At 37.1% G+C, this 25,490-nt stretch overlaps 1 protein-coding gene across 4 annotated transcripts in view; it reads left to right on the top strand.

Moving 5' to 3' along the window:
* vegfab (vascular endothelial growth factor Ab) overlaps nt 1–20,120 on the top strand; it is a 44,372-nt gene extending 24,252 nt beyond the window's left edge. The window contains exons 6-8 of one of the 4 annotated variants that reach the window (XM_061900755.1): nt 4,369–4,462; nt 15,266–15,397; nt 18,115–20,120. In XM_061900755.1, the coding sequence (XP_061756739.1) occupies nt 4,369–4,462; nt 15,266–15,361 (190 nt within the window). In that variant the 3' untranslated portion in view covers nt 15,362–15,397; nt 18,115–20,120. Of the gene's footprint in view, nt 1–2,917; nt 3,707–4,368; nt 4,463–15,265; nt 15,398–18,114 lie in introns of those variants that run through there. The other 3 variants (XM_061900754.1, XM_061900757.1, XM_061900756.1) reach the window with 3 other exon arrangements.
* The last annotated feature ends 5,370 nt before the right edge of the window (nt 20,121–25,490 follow it).

Raw genomic sequence — 25,490 nt, 5'->3', positions numbered from 1 at the left:
CGCCTTGCACGGCAGCTCCCTCCATCAGTGTGTGAATGTGTGTGTGAATAGGTGAATGTGGAAGTAGTGTCAAAGCGCTTTGAGTACCTTGAAGGTAGAAACGCGCTATACAAGTATAACCCATTTATTTATTATTATTTATTTAGGTGGCAGCAGGTAGCTAATTGATCTGTAAATGTCCGAAGCGACAACGATGGTTTGCAGGTAAAAAGGTATCTAACGCTTAAACCAAAAATAAACTAAAGGCGAGTGCCGCTATGAAAAGGTATTGAAGCTTAGGGATGGCTATGCAAAACAAAGCTAAAACTGAACTGGCTGCAAAGTAAACAAAAACAGAATGCTGGACGACAGCAAAGACTTACAGGGTGTGGAGCAGACGGCGTCCACAAAGTACATCAGTATATGCCATGACAATCAACACCAAAATAGGAGCGCAAGATAAGAACTAAAACACTACACGGAGGAAAACAGCAAAACAACTCAAAATAAGTCACAGCCTGATGTGACAGGTCGTGACAGTAAACGTACTTTGAGAAAAGAGCTATAGTGATGCATAATACATATCCAACAATTGCTAAAACAACTTTTTACTGTCAATATCGGCTGCTAAATTTCCTTTTTTGATGTTTTCTGCTGGTGCTGTGGCTCGGGATTTTTTCAATGAAAAATATGTGCCTTGGCTCTGAAAAGGTTAAAAAACACTGTGCTGGTAGACGTAGTGGTGTTTTTAACGAGGTTTTTAATACATGTATAGAGACAGATACAGTTTAAGCCTTTATGGAAAGTTCCATACATGCTCACGAGCAAAGTGCCAAGTAAGGTCAATGTGCACATGTGAAGCCCCCTAGGTGCATCCTTTGTAATCCTTTATGAGCTTGTTCACATGTGATGTGTGCTTGAATGATGTGGTTCAGAGGAACTTCACGGTTATATGTTTCGACTAATAATTGCTTCCACTGGTTGGATACAATTTTTTTTTCTCACGCAGTGTGATAAGACTTTAACTGCAGTGGTGTGCATGTCTTCTTTTTTTAAACAATCCTATCATTCGCTATCCACGTAATTAAACTGCCATTTAATCAAACCACGATCTTGTGACTGTTAACAGGAGAACACATAATAATATGTATTATAATATATACAGTATGTACACAATTTTATATATTTTTTATAATAGTATATATATATATATGTGTAGATACATACACATATATACAGTATATATATATATATTATAATATAGAGTACATACACTATTTTATATCATTTATTTTAACAAAAGTATATATTAAGATATGCATTACAATACTATATTATTGTTATTTATTCATTATATTATTCATATTGGATTATAATGTTGATATTAAAGATGTTGACAATTTACAATTTTCTGAAAAATTCCCACGTCAGGATTAAAATTGTATTCACGTTACGGATTTAAGGATATGAATGTATGAAAATGATCACGGTTATCTTTATTATCACGGTATTGTCTGAAGTCAAGTCAAACTTTATCTATATAGCACATGAAAATAACCTAGGTTGACCAAAGTGCTGCACAGGGGACATAAAAGAAAGATAGCACTAAAACGGTAAATAATACAATATGCAGGAATAAAATAACCAACATATAGATAATTATAGTTAAAATATGCTGGAAAAAGTACTTATACACACTCTGAAATCTTTTCACCGAGTTTTATTTAAAAATAAATGAATAAATAAACAAATGACACAACATGCTTTCCTTGGCAGAAGAAACATTATATATTCTTCTGGCGTCTTATTTTGTTTTCTAAATGTAAAAGCAAAACAAGTTGTTTGTAACGGGGAAAGATGTTTAATGTGTCATGTATTCATTCATGTTTGCATTCAAGCTAGGTGGCGATTAGCGCGCTAGCTTCTTCTCAAGGACGTGGGACGGTATTTTATCATTATAAAGGTAATCGTTCCAGCACTAATTTCCATTATTATGTTTTCTTAGCTTGGAGACCTGAGCCCAATATCCTAAATTGTACTGTACTGAAATGTACCTAAAATTAAATTGAATAAATGGGCAGTCCTTTTATTTTGAAGGCCATAGGAGCTGACACATGATGTATATAAAAAAGTGTGTCAAATTTTTTTTTTTTTAAATGTATGTTCAGAACGACATACAAACTTTTCTCTGACTCTATTATCTGTTTATATCACTGGACAGCACCACCTGCTTTCAAATGGGGGAGAGGCTTATAGCGGCCCCCGGTGCTCATTGACAAGACCGATGTGTGCTTTTGTTTAAGAGTCTTCAAAAGTCTCCACTAGATTTGTTGTACCTAGAGGGCGCTGATTGTTCAAAAACATTGGAATCAGATTTATTGGCGATGTGTGTTTAACCCTCAAGGAATTTGTCTTGTAGAGAGCAGCAAAGTCGTAAAGTTGGCAGCACCGTATCTCTCCTACTCTGTCTTCTTATTCTCTGGCAGACCCAGTGTGATGTAGTGTGTTTTTTCCTCATTGAGTTTTGATTTACCATTGGAAATGTTGAACACATTTTATAGTAGCCATACCTATACCCTCTGCTGTGAGAACTAGCATCCACTGCAGGGAACATTTGTTTTTCATCTTTTTTAAAATAAATGTCCCCTGTTATGCAAAACACAAATGTCCACTGCAGAGGACGCTGGTTCTCAGGAGGTTTGTGTATGACACACAATTGTAGGATGACCAGTGGTGTTTGTTATAGACAGGTTTTTTTATACATATATGGTGATTAGTGGTTGGTATACATACGTCCCAGCGACACGTCCTGACTCTTCAACTTTAGCAACTTTTTAAAAGATGAGATGGTAGCAAAAGAAACCTCACTCAGCTATGCACACTCTCTCTTTCCACCCTCTCAGACATCTCTGCGTTTGTTGTCCTCTCTCTCTTCCAGAAAATCCCGGCCGCCTGGCACTAGGGTTAAAGGCCAAAAAAGAAAACGAAAGAAAAACCCTGACATAACAATTGGCGACGCGTACGTCAGCTCTGCCTTCTCCACCTACCTGCACCTGAGTGTCGTGCTGCTCATTATTAAGCTTGCTTGGGAGGAGATCTTTTGCCCCTTTTAATGTCCTTGCCTGTTCGTCAGCCTGTTGCTAATATACTAGTCCATCACACACATGCCTCTGTTGTGCTAACATGACCGCTAACAGCTAATCCATCATTTGATCCATCAGAATGAACGCCATTTAATCTCCCGTCTAGCCGTAGCGCCAATGTATCTTTAAAAAGTAAAAGTATAGATACATGTTGCTCTTCAGTTGGATGGACGATAGCTGGAGCACACAGAATGGACTGTTAGCAGTAGCTGTATGCTGTTATCACCGGGATCGTAATCTCCGTGTTTAGTCTCTGCCGCTTTGCTGTGTCTCGCCCTCCCGCCTCTTTGTGCTTTTCATCTTTTCTCTCTCGTAATGCTGGTACTTTTTATTTTTGTCATGTGCAGATAGGACTGATTAGCTGTTATCAGCCGTCTGCTGGGAGAGGGGGGCATTTGTAAAACAGCCCCATTGTTGACCAAGTGCTGTTTTTGTGTGTCTTGTCTCGCAAACAATGCAACGTCATTTTGTGACTTGAGTGCTTTTACTGTGAAAGGATACTGTTTGTGTGTGTGCGTGCGTGCATAGGACAAATTTAGCAGGTTAGGAACTTCAATGTCACAATAAAATGTCCTAACAAAGAACCAAGCAGATTCTTGAGTCTTCTTTAACTTAATTGACATAGTTGTAAGGTTGTGTTTCCATCAAAACCAAGTGGTATGATTGTTTGTTTGTTTTTCCAGTGTTAAAAGTGGCAAAAGGTAGCAAAATATCTCATCCACATCACTCTTTGTCTCCCTTTCGTTGGGGTACAAGGCATATGTACAGTGGAACCTCGATTTACGAACCTAAATGGTTCTTAAACATGGCTTGCAAACTAAAAAGTGTGTATCAGGAAGCAGAGTTCCCCAAAAGCATACATTTTGAAAATGAATAATTGGTTTTAGCCTCTACAAAAGTCCCTATTTTAGTGAAAAACTATACTATATATTTTTCCATATATTTATAAACACAGTATATAGCATGGTTACTGTGGTTTATCCATTAGAAAGTGCCAAATACCGGGGTAGAGCGGAATATTTGTTAGGTCAGGAAAAAACACGGCATCTAATTGTTTTTTTGCAAATAATAATTAACTTAGAATTTCATGGCTGCAACACATGCCAAAGTAGTTGGGAAAGGGCATGTTCACCACTATGTTACATCACCTTTTCTTTTAACAACACTCAATAAACGTTTGGGAACTGAGGAAACTAATTGTTAAAGCTTTGAAAGTGGAATTCTTTCCCATTCTTGTTTTATGTAGAGCTTCAGTCGTTCAACAGTCCGGGGTCTCCGATGTCGTACTTTACGCTTCATCATTTTCGATGGGAGACAAGTCTGGACTGCAGGCGGGCCAGGAAAGTACCCACACTCTTTTTTTTTTTTACGAAGCCATGCTGTTGTAACACGTGCTGAATGTGGCTTGGCATTGTCTTGCTGAAATATGCAGGGGCGTACATTAAAAAGAAGGCGCTTAGATAGAAGCATATGTTGTTCCAAAACCTGTATGTATCTTTCAGCATAAATGGTGCCTTCACAGATGTGTAAGTTACCCATGCCTTGGGCACTAATGCACCCCCATACCATCACAGATGCTGGCTTTTGAACTTTGCATCGATAACAGTCTGGATGGTTCGCTTCCCCTTTGGTCCGGATGACACAATGTCGAATATTTCCAAAAACAATTTGAAATGTGGAACTTGTCAAAATACAGAACACTTTTCCACTTTGCATCAGACCATCTTAGATGATCTCGGGCCCAGAGAAGCCGGCGGCGTTTCTGGATGTTGTTGATAAGTGGCTTTCGCTTTGCATAGTAGAGTTTAACTTGCACTTACAGATATAGCGACGAACTGTATTTAGTGACAGTGGTTTTCTGAAGTGTTCCTAAACCCATGTGGTGGTATCCTTTAGAGATTGATGTTGGTTTTTGATACAGTGCCGACTGAGGGATCGAAGGTCACGGTCATTCAATGTTGGTTTCCGGCCATGCCGCTTACATGGACTGATTTCTCCAGATTCTCTGAACCTTTTGATGATATTATGGACCCTAGATGTTGAAATCCCTAATTTTTTTGCAATTGCACTTTGCGAAACGTTGTTCTTAAACTGTTTGACTAATTGCTCACGCAGTTGTGGACAAAGGGGTGTAACTCGCCCCATCCTTTCTTGTGAAAGACTGAGCATTTTTTGGGAAGCTGTTTTTATACCCAATCATGGCACCCACCTGTTCCCAATTAGCCTGCACACCTGTGGGATGTTCCAAATAAGTGTTTGATGAGTATTCCTCAACTTTATCAGTATTTATTGCCACCTATCCTAACTTCTTTGTCACGTGTTGCCGGCATCAAATTCTAAAGTTAATGATCATTTGCAAAAAAAATGTTTATCAGTTTGAACATCAAATATGTTGTCTTTGTAGCATATTCAACTGAATATGGTTTGCAAATGATTTGCAAATCATTGTATTCCTTTTATATTTACATCTAACACAATTTCCCAACTCATACGGAAATGGGGTTTGTAAATATATATATATATATATATATATATATATATATATATATATATATATATATATATATATATATATATATATATATAAATATATATATATATATATATATATATATATTAGGGTTGGGCAACGATTAAAAATTTTAATCGAAGTTAATCGCACTATTTCTCTGATTAATCGCGATTGACTGCATTGTATGCGCAAAGCCCGATAATGAATTCAAAAGTAGTGTGTAGTGCACCTTTATTGGAATATTCCCCCACATGAACAAAAGCGCCAAAATATTTGTTGTGCAAACACAATTTAAATCAGTCTTTGTTAAACAGTAGCAGTTAAATAGCATATTTTATGAAAATCAACTCAAAAAATGTAAATACAATCATTTAAGCTTATTGCCACTGCCAGGGTATTTAAGTTATCCTGTTTGTTATGGAAAATGAATATAATCTGCATACAAATCTCTGATCCACAATCATAACATCTGAACAGGCAATTTCTGAGGTAACAGCAGAAACATTTTTTTTATCAGGGATCTTATCTTTAAAAAACCTATATTATAGGTAGTGGGCTGTTTTAGGGAATTTTTGATCAAATTATCCGTAGTAGCAATATTAATAAGGTTGTGTTTATTCTGCGTAGTGCACTTAGAATAATTATGACCATATCTAGGAATTGATATGGTGGGAATTTTCCGATTGTTTGTTTGGTGCTTTGATAAACTGAATGCATCATATACATGATATATTGTGATGTTATGAGCCTGGGAAAAAAAAAGAACTACCCTACCCAGCATGCAACAGGAGTGACGAGCATGTGCGATAGCCCGGTATAGGTTGTGTGTCGCCATGACGGCATCTTGTATGTTGTGATATGCACGCTCTGAAAGCAAACGTTAAGAACTCAGCCAACACTCCTCGTCTGCATTATTCATAAATAGACAGACAACACATATACTCCGCTGTCTAGCAAGCACGCGTCATTCAGTCCAAAACGGCCCGATCTATCCACATTCAGAATTGTCTGGCGGTCGTAAGTGATCCCGGAGTGACCACGCTGTAAGCTAGCCATGAAATTTGCAGAATTGTCCGGTATTTTTGCCATATGTTCCATCTTTACCAAGAGCCCCTCGACGCCGGGCGACGCCATCTTATTAAGAAATGGCGTTAACAAAATAAAAGCATGTAAACAACATACGCAAATGTGCGATAAAATAATTGTCGGCGTTAATAGATTGATGAGTTAACTCATAATTAACGCATTAATTTGCCCACCCCTAATATATATATATATATATATATATATATATATATATATATATATATATATATATATATATATATATATATATTTATATATATATATATATATATATATATATATATATATATATATATATATATATATATCCATCCATGTTCTACCGCTTATTCCTCTTTGGAGTCGCGGGGGGCGCTGGTGCCTATCTCAGCTACAATGGGGCACCCTGGACAAGTCGCCACCTCATTGCAGGGTATATATATATATATATATATATATATATATATATATATATATATGTATATATATATATATATATATATATATATATATATATATATATATATATATATATGTATCTATATATATATATATAAATATATATATATATATATATATATATATATATATATATATATATATATATATATATATATATATGGGCATCACGGTAGCCTCACAATAAGAAAGTCCTGGGTTTGATTCCCGGATCGGGGTCTTTCTATGTGGAGTATGCATGTTCTCCCCGTGACTACGTGGGTTCCCTCCGGGTATTCCGGCTTCCTCCCACCTCCAAAGACATGCACCTGGGATAGGTTGATTGGCAACACTAAATTGGCCCTAGTGTGTGAATGTGAGTGTGAATGTTGTCTGTCTATCTGTGTTGGCCCTGCGATGAGGTGGCAACTTCTCCAGGGTGTACGCCGCCTTCCGCCCGATTGTAGCTGAGATAGGCGCCAGCGCCCCCCCGCGACCCCAAAAGGGAATAAGCAGTAGAAAATTGATGGATGGAACATATATACCCATAGATGTTTTATAAAGTAAACCTTTTCAGTCCCATTTCAATTGAAGACATACTGTGGAACAAATCCCCCTTCGCTGATAAAATCCTCGAACTGAAGGTGCCGCAATCCAAAAGCTAACCAGCTAAAATGCTAACTCAAAGCGGTTGTCTAGCAGCAAGAAGCTATACAGCAAGACTGTGAGTGTTTGAATGCATTTAAAATGTTTCTGGTCACACACAGTGATCTCTAAGACAGGCGGACACAGCTCTGACCAGCGCAAGACAATTTTGGTAGATTGTGTAGTAGTGCTGTAGTAACTGATCCGACCATATTTTCAGATCAGTCGTACTGGAAATACTTAAATATGGGAAAGCGACGTGCTGTTTATTATTCTCAATCCTTTTGTAAGATAAGAACACATATGTTTGGCTTTTTTATGCATTAGAAATCGGAAATAAATAGCTAACAATTGAGTCAACAGACGGAGGGTCCTTTATTGCGCACATTATACCCTGTAAAAAAAAATCCAGAAAATGCCAATAATACTCCATTTACATGTCGTGACCTGAAAATAACCAAATAAGAGTGATATTGTTATTATAAGCTCTTACGCAGACCGCCTATTTTGCGGCGCATTGATAGCAGTGATCTGATGATAGCTTACGCTAAGACGGTGGCTGCTTCTGCTTGGTCTTAAACTTGCTAAGAGTAAATTATTGATTATAATTCATGCATCTATCACCTGCTAGTCGACACAACATATATCCCCAAAGATGTTTTGTAAAGGAAAAAGGCAAACACATGCCACATGTCAAATATATTTATTTTCCACAAGAGGCCTACGGGTTCTGACCAATGGGTTGACTTTCAGGACAAGGATTAAAAGTGACGTCTGTTATGGACTTGAAAGGTGGTTTTGAATGTTGCCAGCAAAGAGAGCAAGGCATGGATATTGAGACTGTTGTACGAGAACGTTGCTTTTTGTGAAATACAGAAAGACAACCTGGGGATCTGTTTGAGCCGCAATTACTGGGAACGTTACAATATTGACGGATGGCACAGCACAAAGATAGTCCGTGGTGTTGACATTATCTGTCTTGCAGGTAATTATTTGGCGGGCAGCCTTAAGTCTTGCGGTATTATAAAGATAAAACTGTCACATGATTGCTGTTCTCGTATCTACGTCAATTCTTGTCTCCAGTTATGTAAGTAACGTAACAAGCTTGTGACTCATTTCACAGACAACACTGGTTTTCGTGTCCTTTTAAAAACAAGGAACGTCAACTGCTTTCTAGTTCAGCACTATAACCGATTTATGTGTCTACACTCAATTAACCTAATGATTCACAGCTGAATGTTATCGATTGAAACACCGACACATGATAGATTGATTGATTGAAACTTTTATTGGTAGATTGCACAGTACAGTACATATTCCGTACAATTGACCACTAAAGGGCAATACGTTTTTCAACTTGTTTAAGTCAGGGTCGACGTTAATCAATTCATGGTAAATGCATTTGGAAAGCACCATCTCGTTGGTGCATAACATAAGCTAACACGCTAAAGCGGTTGTCTAGCAACCCGAAGGTATACAGCAAGACTGTGAGTGTTTGAATGCACTTAAAACATTTCTGAAATCTAAGACAGGCTGACATAGCTCTGACCAGCGCAAGGTCAGACTATTGTGGAAATAAACACTTTAGAAGTCCCGCGTGCAGTCCAGGGATTTTAAAATGCCCATACCCGTGCGTACGAAATGTAAACGGGATGTGATGTCGGGGGCCCCGCCTCTTCAAAGTGGCTTCAAGTGAATGAATAAAGATACACAAGATATGGATTGCACGCAGAGAAATATTCGGCGCAATGTAAATGTTCGTAAACCGAAAAGGACGCAAATAGAGGTGTTCAAAATCGACGTTCCATTGTGCTTTAATTACCCCCGTTTTCAACGACAAAAGCTGATACTGTTCTATTAGGTACTATTTTTACACTCTAAGTTCGAGCAGATCTATATTTTTGAGGATACATGGCTAACAATGACCACAATAAACCAGACATGCTAATGTTAGCTTGGCCTGTTTCTGCAGGTATTTTATCGAAAAATACTATTTTTTGCTCTTTTCGGTCGAGCAGGGTGTAATATTCCGCTATCAGCATATAAATCACAAATGCTAATGTTAGCTTAGCCTGTTTTTGTTCATATTGACAAAAGCAAGTATTACTAATCTGTCTAGGAGAATGTGACACTTAGTTAAACCACACATGCTAATGTTAATGTAAGAGGGGCCAGCCAGGTTTGCTGCGCCAGGTGTACGTTTGAAAACCTCACTCCCTGACAACTTCAAACAGTGTGCTTAGCAACTTGGTTAACAGTTCAGGCTTTTGGCTTAGCAGTTGGCAGACTTACCTCTCAATTAGGGCGACGTTGGTTCGCTCCTTGCTCAAAAAGTCATGCAGTAAGGGAAGATCAGAAACACAACACAGAGCGGCCCTTAGCCTGTTTTTGTTCTAATTGGCAAAAGCAGGTACTGCAAGGTAATGGTAAATGGTAAATGGGTTGTACTTGTATAGCGCTTTTCTACCCCTTTTTTTTAAGGAGCCCAAAGCGCTTTTACAGTATTACTATTTCTCACTCTTTTCAGTGTAGCAGGTTTTATTATTTAGCTATCACTAAAATAAACCACACATGCTGACGTTAGCTTAGCCTGTTTCTGTTCTAATTGGCAAAATTAAAGGTACTAGAAGGTACTATTTCTCGCTCTTTTCAGTGCAGCAGGTTTTATTATTTAGCGATCACCAAAATAAACCACACATACTAATGTTATCTTAGCCTGTTTCTGTTCCAATTGTCAATGTACTACGAGGTACTAGGTACTGTTTCTCTGCCCATTGGATTAAGCAGTTATTAAGAGGTACTATTTCTTGCGCTTACACTGAACATTGAGCAAATTGTAATATTTTCAGTAGCTATCCCCAAAATATATAGATATGCTAATGTTAGTTTAGTCTGTTACTGTTCCTTTTGGCAAAATCAGGTACTAAAAGTTACTATTGTTTTCTCTTTTCGGTCTAGCAGGTTGTAATATTTAGCTATCACCAAAATAAGTCACACATGCTAATGTTAGCTTAGCCTGTCCGGCCGGGTCTTCACACTAAATATTGTACTACTTGTCTCCGTTCCATGAACTGATTTACGTGGACCCCGACTTAAAAAAGTTAAAAAAACTTATTCGGGTGTTACAATTTAGTGGTCAATTGTACAGAATTTGTACTGCACTGTGCAATCTACTAATAAAAGTTTCAATCAATCAATCAATCCATTTTGATCCTCACTGCATACAGTCTCCGAACAGATAAATACGAAAGACCCTCCACATTTGTTGGCATGTCTTGTTTAGACCGATGCGTCAAATGCGGTTCTATTAGGACACCAGCAGATCGTACCAAAACAGAATATTTTTAAAGGTGGTGAGGAGTACCTAAAAACCTGATCTGTACCACTTTTTGGCACCCTTCCATTTGGGGTACTTGGATTTTTAATTGGCATTAATAGATACAAAGTGGTACTATTCTCCGCTCTTTGGTCAAACAGATTGCAACACTTAGCCATCACCAAAACAAACCAAAAATGCCAATTCACCTTGTGGATCAATAAAGTTTGTCTTAGTTTAATGTTAGATAGCCTGTTTCTGTTCTCATAGGGCTCACAAAGCCATATGATTTTCCAATGCATCGTAGGAGCTAGGTAAACATACTTGTTGGATAAAGGTTTGGTTTACAATGTAAAAGCGAGCAATTAAATAGATTGTACAAAATAGAAATAAAAAACAAGGGACCATACCAAGACAAACTGTACCCTATTACGAAGGCTTGCGACCTGAAAAAAAATCATAAAAAATGGGGAAATTGACTCATATGAGCACGTCTGATGGTTGAAAGAGTTAGAGTAAGATGTAAAAGTGCCGCCAAATTAATTTTAGAATGCAAAGTCTAGAAAGGCACATAGTGCCTTGTTCAAATGTTACCTAATCTACAGCTTTCATCTTTTGCATGTACGAGATGCGTGATTGTCCCCCGGCATCGTTTCATAAGCAGGGTTCCCTGAAAAAACAAGCCTATTTTTACTTTTAAATACTTTGATCACTGTGCTCCCTCTCCGAAAATAAATATTATTCATTTTGTGCTTAGCCAAAGACTAAACGTAAACCGACAACATGCTTTTTACCGTACGTTGATCGTAGCTGTGCTAACTTAAAGTACCATTATAGTGAAAAAATTGACTATAAATGCTTATTTGTGTTTCACTGTATCCATTAAACCATATCCAATTGTATTTACAATCCACAAAGTATGTGAAAATACCGTCCAAACATCACAAAATGCCACAAATTCAGTCGGTTATTTTCAATATTCTGTTCCAAATGTCTTCGGCAATTTTTGTAGATTCTATACGTCACGGTAGTAATGCTTCTGCACTCTGACCATATTGTCAGATCAGTCGTACTGGAAATACGCAAACATTGGAAAGAGATTTTGTTTTTGTTTGTCATTCTCAATTCTTTTGGAAGACTATAACACATATGCTTGGCTTTTTTATGATTTAGAAATAAAAAATAAATCTGTTGCGCACTTTATACCTTGTAAAAAAAACCTACAAAATGCCAATAATACTCCATTTACATGTCGTGACCTGAAAATTAACCAGATAAGAGTGATATTGTTTTTATAAGCGCTAACGCAGATGGCCTAACTTAGCGGTGCATTGATAGCAGTGACCTAATGATAGCTTACACTGCTATTGTTGACACATTAAGCTGGGGGCTGCTACTGATTGGTCTCAAACTTGCTAAAAGTACATTTTCGATTATAATTCATGCATCTATAACGTCATAGTAGACAAATGTGGCCATGGACCAACAGGCCGATCGACTTTGAAATGCACATAGATGACAAAAAAGTTGCGGGAACTTATATTTAATCCTACACGAACATTCGTGGGCGGGGTTTGGTCCTCGCGGGGTGTATAACATAGTCAGGAAGTCTCATGGATGCAAAGGATTCTGGGTATTTGTTGTGTTGCGTTTATGTTGTGTTACTGTGAGGATTTTCTCCCGAAATGTGTTTGTCATTCTTCTTTTGTGGGGGTTCACAATGTGGCGCATATTAATAGGAGTGTTAAAATAGTTTATATCACAACCGTCAGTGTACTCTGTGTCACCCAGTATGCCTCCCAGTCGTGTGCGTGCATGTACGGAAGCCTCTTACAACATGTTGTAGAAGGTGTTTAAGGCAATGGCTTCATAGCATGCCCTTATTCTTGTCATCTGGGTGACCACCAGCAGATATTGGCGAGAATATCTGCGGCTCTCATTGTATTCCTCATTTTGAGAAACGGGTCAAAATGGCTCTTTGAGTGGTAAAGGTTGCCGACCCCTGATCTATACAGTATTATGCGAGCGACCCATCGGTCGGCATCTTAGAGAGAGCGGAAATCGTACAGTAAGTGTTTGTTTTATTATGGTTCATTATGCTTAGTTTGTATGTTTAGCACCGAGCAATGCTGCTGATGCTATAGTGTTTCAATAAAGCTAGATCCGTTTCGCACTAGGCTTCTAAAACTTATTGCGCATCCTCTTTGTGTTCGGGCTCAAAAATATAAGGGCCTGGATCATATTTTTTTCAAAAGTAATCGATGTTGGATCTCATAATATCTCATTTATTAGTATTGTTGTTGATGGGGAAGGGCTACGTCATGGATCATGTGACTGGCTTTGTCACTTGGAATCTCTGTGAGATTGATACTCTTTTGAACATATCTATTTATTCACAACATTTGAAAGTCTTTTGGTGTCATAAATCAGGTATATATGATAATAGCTTCAATAATGAGGCAATTTGTTTTTCCACTCAGCTTTGCTTTTGCGCTGAAAACGAGCCAAATCTCACCAAATCTTTGTTTTTTTCCTGAAGCGATTATGACAACCATTGTGGCTAGAAATGTCCGATAATATCGGCCTGACAATATTTTGGGCCGATAAATGCTTTACCATGAAATATCGGAAATTATCTGTATCGGTTTCAAAAAGTAAAATGTATGACTTTTTAAAATGCCGCTGTGTACACAGACGTAGGGAGAAGTACAGAGCGCCAATAAACCTTAAAGGCACTGCCTTTGCGTGCCATCCCAGTCACACATTATCCACGGCTTTTCCCACACACAAGTAAATGCAAGGCATACGTGGTAACAGCCATACCGGTCATACTGAGGGTGACCGTATAAACAACACCAACACTGTTACAAATATGCGCCACACTGTGAACCCACACCAAACAAGAATAACAAACAATCCGCACCGTAACACAATACAACAGAACAAATAACCAGAACACCTTGTAGCACTAACTCTTCCGGGACGCTACATTATACACCCCCCGCTGCCACCTACCCCCACCCACCTCAACCTCCTCATGCTTGCATGTCCCAAATTCCAAACCGCTGTTTTGAGGCATGTTAAAAAAAAAATTGCACTTTGTGACTTCAATAATAAATATGGCAGTGCCATGTTGGCTTTTTTTTCCATAACTTGAGTTGATTTATTTTGGAAAACCTTGTCACATTGTTTAATGCATCCAGCGGGGCATCAGAACAAAATTGGGCACAATAATGTGTTAATTCCACGATTGTACATATCGGTATCGGTTGATATCGGTATCGGTAATTAAGAGTTGGACAATATCGGAATATCGGATATCGGCAAAAAAGCCATTATCGGACATCTCTAATTGTGGCAGTTATTTATGTTTTCTACCGCTTGTCCATTTCTAAAGTAAAAAAACTACTTTAGGACATACATTCAACCCAATGTAAAGATGCTATTCCGATGCAGTAAGATCCATGGTGCTTTGCCTTTCCACATCACACTTTCAAGCTCTATTGACAAAAGCGGATACCACTAGGTACTATTTTTCGCTCTTTTCAAAAAGGCAGATTGTAACATTTAGCCACGACCCAATCGAAGGACACATGCTAATGTTACCGTAGGTTGTTTTGAGGTCTTAGCCCACAGTCTCCACTCTGTTGCAGAAGCCCAGTTGCATTCAATGCGGATTGGTTGTGGCAGTTTCCAGTGATTTTCCAGTGATTTTGAGTTGGAGAACTTAAATTCAACCATCAGCCTGAAACCAGAACTAAAGATAAGCAGTACATTTGGGGACTTTACTTCAGAAGAATTTGAGTCCACCATGAACCCGCTGACTTATGTTTCGTTTTAATGTTGCACGTCTAACAAATGTGAGTGGTCCAATCAAAGAAGAACATTTCGGGGGCGTACAGGCGGGTCGTTTTTCTGCAATACTATTAGCCCGCGGTGTGCAATACTAGCCAGACTGTCACATGCTACGCAAACAGTTGGAAGAGCAAACTGGGGCATACGAAAAAGAGTGGGGGTGGGTTGGGGGATATCGGTGATGACCTGAGGTTGACCTTTTCCTAGCATGTGGTAATTCTACACTGCTGATAATCCTCATCTCTCCTTCCGTCTTGTCTGTCTGTCCCTGCCTCTGTGTGTCTTTGTGTGTGTGTGTGTGTGTCCGTCCAGTGTTTGCAAGCCGTGCTCGGAGAGAAGAAAGCATTTGTATGTGCAGGACCCGCTAACCTGTCGCTGCTCGTGCAAACACACGGACGAGTTTTGTAAAGATCGCCAACTAGAGCTCAACGAGAGGACTTGCAGGTATTTAAGTGTGGCCTTTAGTCTGCACACTGACTCACTTTTTTTCTGTTTTGACTTGTTTTTTAAACTGCTTTTTCTCTGTACCTTTGCACTGACCTTTTCTTCAAAGTGCCTTCTTCCCGCTTTTGATTGGCTGATAAATGTTATTTATTGCATCTCATTGCACATCCAGGTTGTGGTTGCATTTAGAAGGCCTGTTTTAACTGTGAACCCATCATAAAATAACTATTATAATCATGCGCGTGTTCAGCTAATACAAATACATTAATGGATAACTAGTAGAAATCCTCCTTGTTGGAAAATGGCAAAAAAAAAAAAAAACTATTACTTAATAGTGAATAATAGTTTCTCAAAAAAAAGGAAAACTTGTAAATGTATTATAAATTGTCTGCCAATGTGAATAGAAATTATTATTATTACAATTAAAATGAATAAATACATACATAAATAAATACTGATAAACACTATTCCCTTCGACTTACTGAATGGAATGGCTGACAGGACCTTTTAATGAATTTATTTATTTTTACTGTTTTACTTTAATGATTAAAAGTACTTTTACTTAAAATAATAATTTAACATGACCATATTCACTTGCATATTTTACCATTTTTCTTCATTTATTTGTAAAGTGAATTATTTTTATGTAGCGCTTTTTCTGTTGAGACTCAAAAGCGTTTCACACAGTGAAACCCATTAGGCTACATTTGAAACCAGTGTGGGTGGCACTAGGAGCAGGTGGGCTAAGTTTATTGCCCAAGGACACAACGGCAGTGACGAGGATGGTGGAAGCTGTAACCCTCAAGTTGCTGGCACGGTTGCTTATTTAGTAAATATTAAATGTGTAAAAATCTAATTGCCTTGTACATACTGAATGGAATGCCTTATAGGACGTTTTACTATATTGAGTTAATTTGTTTTTTGCTGCAACTTTTTCCATTTTATAATGAAATTACACTTACTTGAAATTATTATTCAATACCACAATATTTCATTGTATAATTTACAATTTTATCATATTTTTAATTTTTTTATTTGGCATTGGTTAAATGCATGTCTCCTGCCGTCTAAAGATCCCACTTCTGATAATGTAAATAATGTAAAGCTAAAAAAATAATGTATTCAATTTAAAATATTGATGTATTGAATAATAAATGTGTAGGAATACAATTGTCTTAGACTTACTAGGTGGAATACCTAATAGGACTATTTTTATTTTTGTATTTTCTCACTACGATTTTGATTCCAATCCTTCATTAAAATTACACTTGCTTGAAAATATAATTTAATATCACAAGATTTAATGTATATTTTACCATGTTTATTATAAAAAATGTTTGGCATTGGTAAAATGCTTTTTTTCACCCATTATCACCTACGTACTTCTGTCACCTGACAATAATGTAAACCTAAAAATGTAATAAATATCCCGATTTATTAAATTATGTATTGAGAAATAAAGTGTAAAAATACAATTGTCTAACGCTTATTGGATGAAATACCTAATTGGATGTGTTTTGTTTTGTTTTTAATATCAAAATTTCACTTACTAAAGTTAGAGTGTCCGCCCTGAGATCAGTAGGTTGTGAGTTCAAACCCCGGCCGAGTCATACCAAAGACTATAACAATGGGACCCATTACCTCCCTGCTTGGCACTCAGCATCAAGGGTTAGAATTGGGGGTTAAATTAAAAAAAATGATTCCCGGGCGCAGCACCGCTGCTGCCCGCTGCTGCCCACTGCTCCCCTCACCTCCCAGGGGGTGATCAAGGGTGATGGGTCAAATGCAGGGAATCATTTTGCCACATCCAGTGTGTATGTGGGTGACAATCATTGGTACTTTAACTTTAATTGTATAATTTACAATCGTATCATATTTTTTCTTATTCTATTTGACATTGGTTAAATGCATGTCTCCTGTCTTTTAAAGATCCCACTTCTGATACGCTGCAATAATGTAAATATAAAAAATGTATGTATTTATTTGAAAAAATGTAAACATTTAATAATAAATGTGTCGAAATACAATTGTCTTAGACTTACCAGGTGGAATACTTAATACGACTATTTATTTTTTGTATGTGCTCATAGCGATTTTTATTACATTTCTTGATTAAAATTACACTTGCTTGAAAGTATCCTTTAATATCACAATATTTATTGTATATTTTGCCATGTTTATTTGAATTTTTTGAGTGGTAAAATGCTTTTTTTCACCTATTATGTAAGGTATGGAAGTCCTTCTTCTGTCACCTGGCAATAATGTAAACCTAAACATTTAATAAATACATACAAATTTATTAAATGATATATTGAATAATAAAGTGTAAAAATGAAATTTTTCTATGACTTACCAAATGGAATACCTAAACGGACGTGTTTTTTTTTGTGTGTTTGTTTTTTTTACATCAAAATTACACTTACTAAAAAGTATCATTTAATACCACAATATTTAATTGTATATTTTACAGTTTCATAATAATTTTTACATTTAGTTAACATGCGTAAAATGCATTTTTCCTGCCTTTTTAGTGTGACATGCAAGATCCCACTTCTGTCGCCAGGCATGGTTCATACTCGCCTGATAACAAACAAGAACAACATGCTGGGTGTTTATTTACCTTGACATTGTATAAATGGAAACAATATGTCTATTTTGACACGTCAACTGTTTTTAATTATTTCCTGAACTTTGCTTTTCTTTTGCTCCTGGATCAGATGTGACAAGCCCAGAAGATGAGAGGGGACGGAGGAGGGAGCAGCACATCTAACAAGAATGAAGGAATACTCTGATATATTCTTATTCCTTGAATACAATATAAGAGATATTTCACAGCACAGCACTTTCACCTTTTTTCTGACCCACCCACGCGTGGAAAGCATTCCGCGTTTTGGAGAGAGAGACTCGCCTTTTCCAATCCAACTGTACATCTAGATGACTTGTGTGTGTAAGTGTGTGTACACAATGGTTTGCTGCTACAAATCCGACCACCAGGCCACCTGGTTTTTGTTCTTTTTGCCTTTTAATAACAGTCGCTTTCACTTCACTGGATGTGAGTCTACTGTGCTGGTGTGCCAAGACGCTGTAAGATTTAACTGAACTAGAAAAAGAAGAAGAGGAGGAGGAGGAGGAAAAAGGAGGAGCGCTTCGGCATGGATTCAAACATGGATGTCTTGCTTTTTAATGCAGAAGACAAATAGGACAGCGGGTGGGAATCTTCCACAAGAAGGCTGCTTTTCTTCCAAGGAGTGAATTTTAAAGGGATACTGAAATGAAAACCACTGAAAAAAGAACTGTACTGGCGGAACAAGAAGAAATAACAGCGCTAAAGACAGACTACAGAAATTTGTGAAGTGCTTTATAAATTATTTGCCAGAGGATATAATGCAGTCATCTCATTCGTGCATCCCCTCTGAAAGTGTACATAACTTAATAATACCACCCCTCGATGCCATAGTCCATTCAAGGTAATTTATGTCATAGAGTATTTTTCAGTATTCCTTTTATTTACCATATTTAATGTGCTCTATTTATATATGCAGTATATGCAGTGTTGTGTCCCGCCACCGTTTTAGCATGGATTCTCTGTGCTCTTTTTTGTATCACTAATATATATGTACTATATATATATATAAATATATATATATATATATATATATATATATATATATATAGTACAGGCGAAACGTTTGGACACACCTTCTCTTTCAATCGGTTTTCTTTATTTTCATGACTATTTACATTGTAGATTGTCACTGAAGGCATCAAAACTATGAATGAACACATGTGGAGTTATGTACTTAACAAAAAAAGGTGAAATAACTGAAAACATGTTTTATATTCTAGTTTCTTCAAAATAGCCACCCTTTGCTCTGATTACTGCTTTGCACACTCTCGGCATTCTCTCGACGAAATACTCACCTGAAATGGTTTTCACTTTACAGGTGTGCTTGAAGCTCATCAAGAGAATGCCAAGAGTGTGCAAAGCAATAATCAGAGCAAAGGGTTTCTATTTTGAAGAAACTAGAATAAAAAACATGTTTTTAGGTATTTCATCTTTTTTTGCAAAGTACATAACTCCACATGTGCTCATTCATAGTTTCGATGCTTACAGTGACAATCTACAATGTAATATATATATATACATACGTATATATATATATATATATATATATATATATATATAGACATATATATTTGTATATATATATATATGTATATATGTATATATATATATATATATATATATATATATGTATATATATGTATATATATATATATATATATATATGTGTGTGTGTGTGTATGTATATACATTTATGTATACATACATTAATATGTATATGTATGATTATTATCATATACATAAGAAGCAAAAAAAACACCAACCAAAAAAAAAAAAAATTTCAGAATTTATTTACTAACATTCCCTAAATGGTTCCCCTGTAGCGAGGACACCTGAATTATTCAAACAAAACACTGATGATGATGTAAGAAAGTAGTGTGTGTGTTTCTGTTTATCGCGCAAGGACAAATAAGTACTGCGACATGTTCGACATTGAAGACCCCCCTCCTCTGCCATCATGTCCTAGAAACCTGATTTATTTGCGCCTTTTTTGTGTCTGTTTTATCACTAATAACCTGTTTTATGTGTCCATGTTAAACAGTAAAGCATATTTATTTTCAAATGATATGATTTTTATATAAAAGTAAAGAAAAGGTTCTTGCGTGGTGTTGTTAATGACATTCAGGTTGTTTGCTTTAGTATCTACACTTTTGGGTTACTGAAAACCAGTAACTAGTTACAGCTACTAGTTACTTTATTTTAAAAGTAACTCAGTTACCAACTCAGTGACTTACACCAAAAAGTAATGTGTTACTGTGAAAAATAACTATTCAGTTACTTCTTTATTTTTAAGAAATATTTGTATAAAAACCATCAGTTTGGAAGGAGTGTTATTACTATTTCGTTTTAACATGAACTATTAATTTTTAAAGATTCTTGTTTTAGAAGACTTGTTATAATGGCCATTTGAATTTTAATGTAAATCAGGAAATATGAATGAATATTTTATGAATTATTCTTTTAGATTATTGGACTTTTTATGCACTTTTTATGATATTTTTGATTGTTCAAATTAGGGGAGGACAAAAACTAAAGAAAAATATTATACCTTTTATAATATTATTTTTTATTAGTTTTGTGACTTTAAAATACAAACATCAGTGGCCTTGTGGTTAGAGTGTCCGCTCTGAGTTCAGTAGGTCGGGAGTTCAAACCCTGGCCAAGTCATACCAAAGACTATAAAAACGGGACCCATTACCTCGCTGCTTGGCACTCAGCATCAAGGGTTGGAATTGGGGGTTAAATCGCCAAAATAATTCCAGAGCGTGGCCACCGCTGCTGCTCACTGCTCCCCTCACCTCCCAGGGGGTGGAACAAGTGGATGGGTCAAATGCAGAGGGTAATTTCACCACACCTCGTGTGTGTGTGTGTGACTATCAGTGGTACTTTAACTTTTAACTCCTAACTTCCTGCCAGAAGGGTGCTAAAACCAGCAGAGATGGTGGGTATTAGCCAGCAGAGTGACACTAGGAAGTCACCAGAAAATATTCCTGCTGTCCTTTTCCTCAAAGCCAAAGTGATTAGATGGCTTATGACCTAAACATTTGTGGTGGGTGTGAAGTATGACTGCAGGTCATCGATCAGCGACATTGCAGCGAGAGCAGCTGTCAGCTTGGTAACGTTGCGATACAACTTTTACGTCTCAGCCCAAAATACATCAACCTCGGATGAGGGCGGACATATGGGACGCTTGACGAGTGAGTGGTTATCACAATTTAAGTGTCGTTACCCTTTGAACAGGCCTGTAGGAGCAGACATTTTATGTCACTGTCCTTAGAGGATACAGCATCAACAAGTCGTCAACAATAAACCGACATTTTCCACTTTTAACACCCCCTACACCTTTCCATAAGATTGTATCCTTATTTACATTAAAGGGGAACTGCACTTTTTGGGAATGTTGCCTATCGTTCACAAATCTTTATTAAAGACAAGAAGACAAAAACTTTTTTCTTTTAATTTCTAACATAAAATTTGTCTTGTTCTGGATAGCTAGTAATGCAGATAATGGGAGCAATCGATTCTACTTCTAAATCACTTTGAAAATGCATTCAAAAACTGTCAACAATACTTTATTTTACATTCAGTAACTCGTAAAATAATCAAGTTGTAGCAACATTGTCATTGTAAGAGCGAACACCGCGGAACTCTTTTTCTAGCGTACTAACACATCGGCGTGCTACGGTATTAGCCGTAAAAGCTAACTACGGCATGAGATAATCTTGCTTCTACGTCAGAATGAAACAAGTTTGTAATACACAACACATTGTGACAGAACACCAATCTGTACTGACTGAAAGAGAAAAACATGAACAATCATATCACAGTATCTGTAAAGTATTAGCCCACATTTCATGCTTTGTTTGTACACAGATAGCTCGACAGCGTATGCACTGCATGTGTCATGGTCAACAGTGTAACTTTTCCGTTTGGTCAAGCTGGCCAGGGACGTTTCCAGTTGATTTGGGTAAGCACTCCATTAATTCAGCATAACTTGGCTCAAAAGTTCCAGTGTTTTGGGTAAGCACTCCATTAATTCGGTATAACTTTGCTCAAAAGTTCCAGTTTTTTGGGTAAACACTCCATTAATTCGGGATAACTTGGCTCAAAAGTTCCAGTTTTGCAGCGTGACCAAATCGCGCCAACCTCACTCTCTGGGCTTCCGTCTGCTCCAACTTTTTACCCTATTCTTTGTGCTCACTTCTGTAAGCAGCAGTTCACCCTCCGTATATTCAGCTTCAAAAAGATAAGGTTGTGAATCCTCATTTATCCAAAAATAATCGTCTCCTTGTCTATTACCTAGTCTGCCAGTCTCGCGTGTTGGTTGCCCGAAGTCGGATGTGCGCTGCTATGGAAACGGAAATAAATATGCCAAGGAATTAGTTCCAGCTCTGCATAAAATGAACAAAATACAGTAAATATTGAACCTTTTGACATATTGTTATGAACCTGTCTGTTTCTACATTATATATGGATTTGCAGTGTATATATAAAATGTTAATGGAGGGTTTTGTACTTGTTATAGAAGGCTTTAAAGGCTATAATGGTGACTCCCATTAGCCACATCATGCAAGCGTTCTTTTTCAAATCAAATCAAAATTTACTTATATAGCTCTTAATTATAAATGTCTCAAACGGCTGCATAAGCCACAACGACATCCTCGGCTCAGATCCCACATCAGGGCAGGAAAAAAACTAAACCGAATGGGAACAACGAGAAACCTTAGAAGGGACCGCAGATAAGGGGACTGGTGAAATGGATGCCGAGTTTTAATTTTCAAATCATATTTAACCCACCCCCTGACATAGCTCGGTTGGTAGAGTGGTCGTGCCAGCAACTTGAGGGTTCCAGGTTCAATCCCCGCTTCTGCCATTCTTGTCACTGCTGTTGTGTCCTTGGGCAAGACACTTTACCCCCCTGCTTCCAGTGCCACCCACACTGGTTTAATTGTAATTTATATATTGGGTTTTACTATGTAAAAGTGCTTTGAGTCACTAGAGAAAGCGCTATATAAATATAATTCCCCATATCCCTTTCCTCCTTCTTGTCCCTCATAATGATTGTGAACCATAGGCAAAATTCCCCCCCAAAAAAAGAAACAAACTGATCATTTTACAACAAACAAAAACTTTATTTACATTGTCTTTTAATCTGTGACAGAAAATATTCAAACTACATCAATTTGCCTCATTTAAACTATAAACACCTTTTGACCAACTTAAACCATTTGATAGTAAAACAATTAATAAACTCAATAAATAATAATAAATTAAAACTGATGAGGAGTATTAACTCTGGAGCACAATATATAAAACACTTCAACCTCCGAAACAACAATGAATGAAACCATTTCTGTTGATTTTCTTTAGTTTTGTACTGCACAGCTTTTTCGAGTGGGCTCTGAAGCATGATACTGATAAAGCATACTCTCCGGGCCTCAGTGTTCGGTCTAAAAGCACTAATGTGACTTCAGAGCGCCATTATGGGCTACCGACTTTGACGTTAGCCACATATACATGAATGGGTTGTACTTGTGTAGCGCTTTTCTACCTTCAAGGTACTCAAAGCGCTTTGACACTACTTCCACATTCACCCATTCACACACACATTCACACACTGATGGAGGGAGCTGCCATCCAAGGCGCTAACCAGCACCCATCAGGCGCAAGGGTGAAGTGTCTTGCTCAGGACACAACGGACGTGACGAGATTGGTACTAGGTGGGGATTGAACCAGGGGCCCTCGGGTTGCGCACGGCCACTCTACTACTGTGCCACGCCGTCTCTCATGAAAGGTTTACAATCATACTACTGTTCACAAAAAAATACCACTGACAGAGTAAAATATTTTATTTTCGATTAAAAAAAAAAAAGTAGTAAAAGGCAATTATGTGACAATAAAAAAATATATAACAAGGACTGTGTCTTAAAGTTATCATCTTTTCTCATTGGTGGAATATTATTTTTTTATATATAAGAGTGTAATGGATGGGGGTGTTCAAAATGCAACCATTTTTTATTGGCTGTCAGCACATTCAAATAATAATATCAGACAAAACAAAAACAAAAATCTGAAAAACCTGCAAAAAAAATAGTTTCAAGGAAATAATTTTGTAATATAAAAATTTGTTGAAAATGTATGGGAAAAAAACATATTTTTTATGAGAATTAGGTCTAAAAATTAATAAGAGCAAAGGTTGAATCAGGGGTCGGCAACCCAAAATTTGGAAAGAGCCGTACTAGACCACAAATACAAAAAAAAAATCGTTCTGGAGCCGCAAAAAAATGTATTCTTATATACATAAGTGTCATAATGAAGGGAACACATGATGTAAGTGACTATATTAGCTACATTAGACTACTATCAAAATGACTATGTGTCGCAAGCTGATGCAAATCTTCGTTGACGGAAATGTTTAAATGTAATATTTATTTTACACATTTTTACAACATTGGAAAACATTACTAAAACAGAGGCTTTTCAGAGGGTGAAATAACACCTGCAGATTACCTGCTTAGAATGGCCAAAGGTATAGATGTGTGTTTAAGTTAAAGGAAATGGAAACTAAAAATAAAATGAGCTCCAATATACCTAAAAACGAGGCATAATGATGCAATATGTACAGACAGCTAGCATAAATAGCATCGATTAGCTTGCAGTCATGCAGTGACCAAACATGTCTGATTAGCACTCCACACACATCAATAACATCAACAAGATTCACCTTTGTGGATTCACACACAGCATAAAACGTTTGATTGACAAATAGAGACAAAGAAGGATTGGCATAAAACACGGCCTTCTGTGGCAGCATCAAGGAAAGTTGAACAAACTACGGTGCGTTCAAGGACTTCCAAAATTAGGACAAAATGGCACGCGCCAATTGCTCTCATCAGTGAAGCCTGTGTAATGTAAACAGTGGTATTTCTAACAATTAGGAAGGTTTGTGTCATGTTTGTCCTCCTACAGAAACCATATTAAAACAAAAAATATATTTTTTTCCTCATATTTTTCCATTTTCATACATTTTTGAAAAAACTCCATAGAGACACTAGGGCGACGCTAAAGAGATGCTTGCCACCTGTTGCCGACCCACCGAGTTAAATTTTAGAAGCAAAAAGTTTCAATATGGAAGAAAAAAGTTGTAATATGAAAATTTTGGACGCTGGCGAGCCATAGTTTGGGTACCACTGGCTTACAGTAAAAGTTTCTATGTGAACCAAAGACCAACACTTATCAAAAAAATAAAGTGTCTTTAATTAATCAAACATGGTAAATATTACTACAACTAACTGTTCATTAGCTGGTTCTGACAATTTCCGGTAGTTTACAGGGCGGCCATTTTGAAAGAATTGTTACAACACACAGTCGAGGTTAAGGCGGTTGTTCCAGGTTGTGGATTTTCTGGTTGCTCCCTGGAGCTTTAGTTGATCTCTATGCCCCTCTTGGCACCGGTTTAACCCTCTA

This window comes from Nerophis ophidion, linkage group LG05 (genome assembly GCF_033978795.1).
Source record: "Nerophis ophidion isolate RoL-2023_Sa linkage group LG05, RoL_Noph_v1.0, whole genome shotgun sequence".
Taxonomy (NCBI): Eukaryota; Metazoa; Chordata; class Actinopteri; order Syngnathiformes; family Syngnathidae; genus Nerophis; species Nerophis ophidion.
The sequence above is the reverse complement of the archived record's forward strand: the minus strand, read 5'-3'. Positions and strand labels throughout refer to the sequence as shown.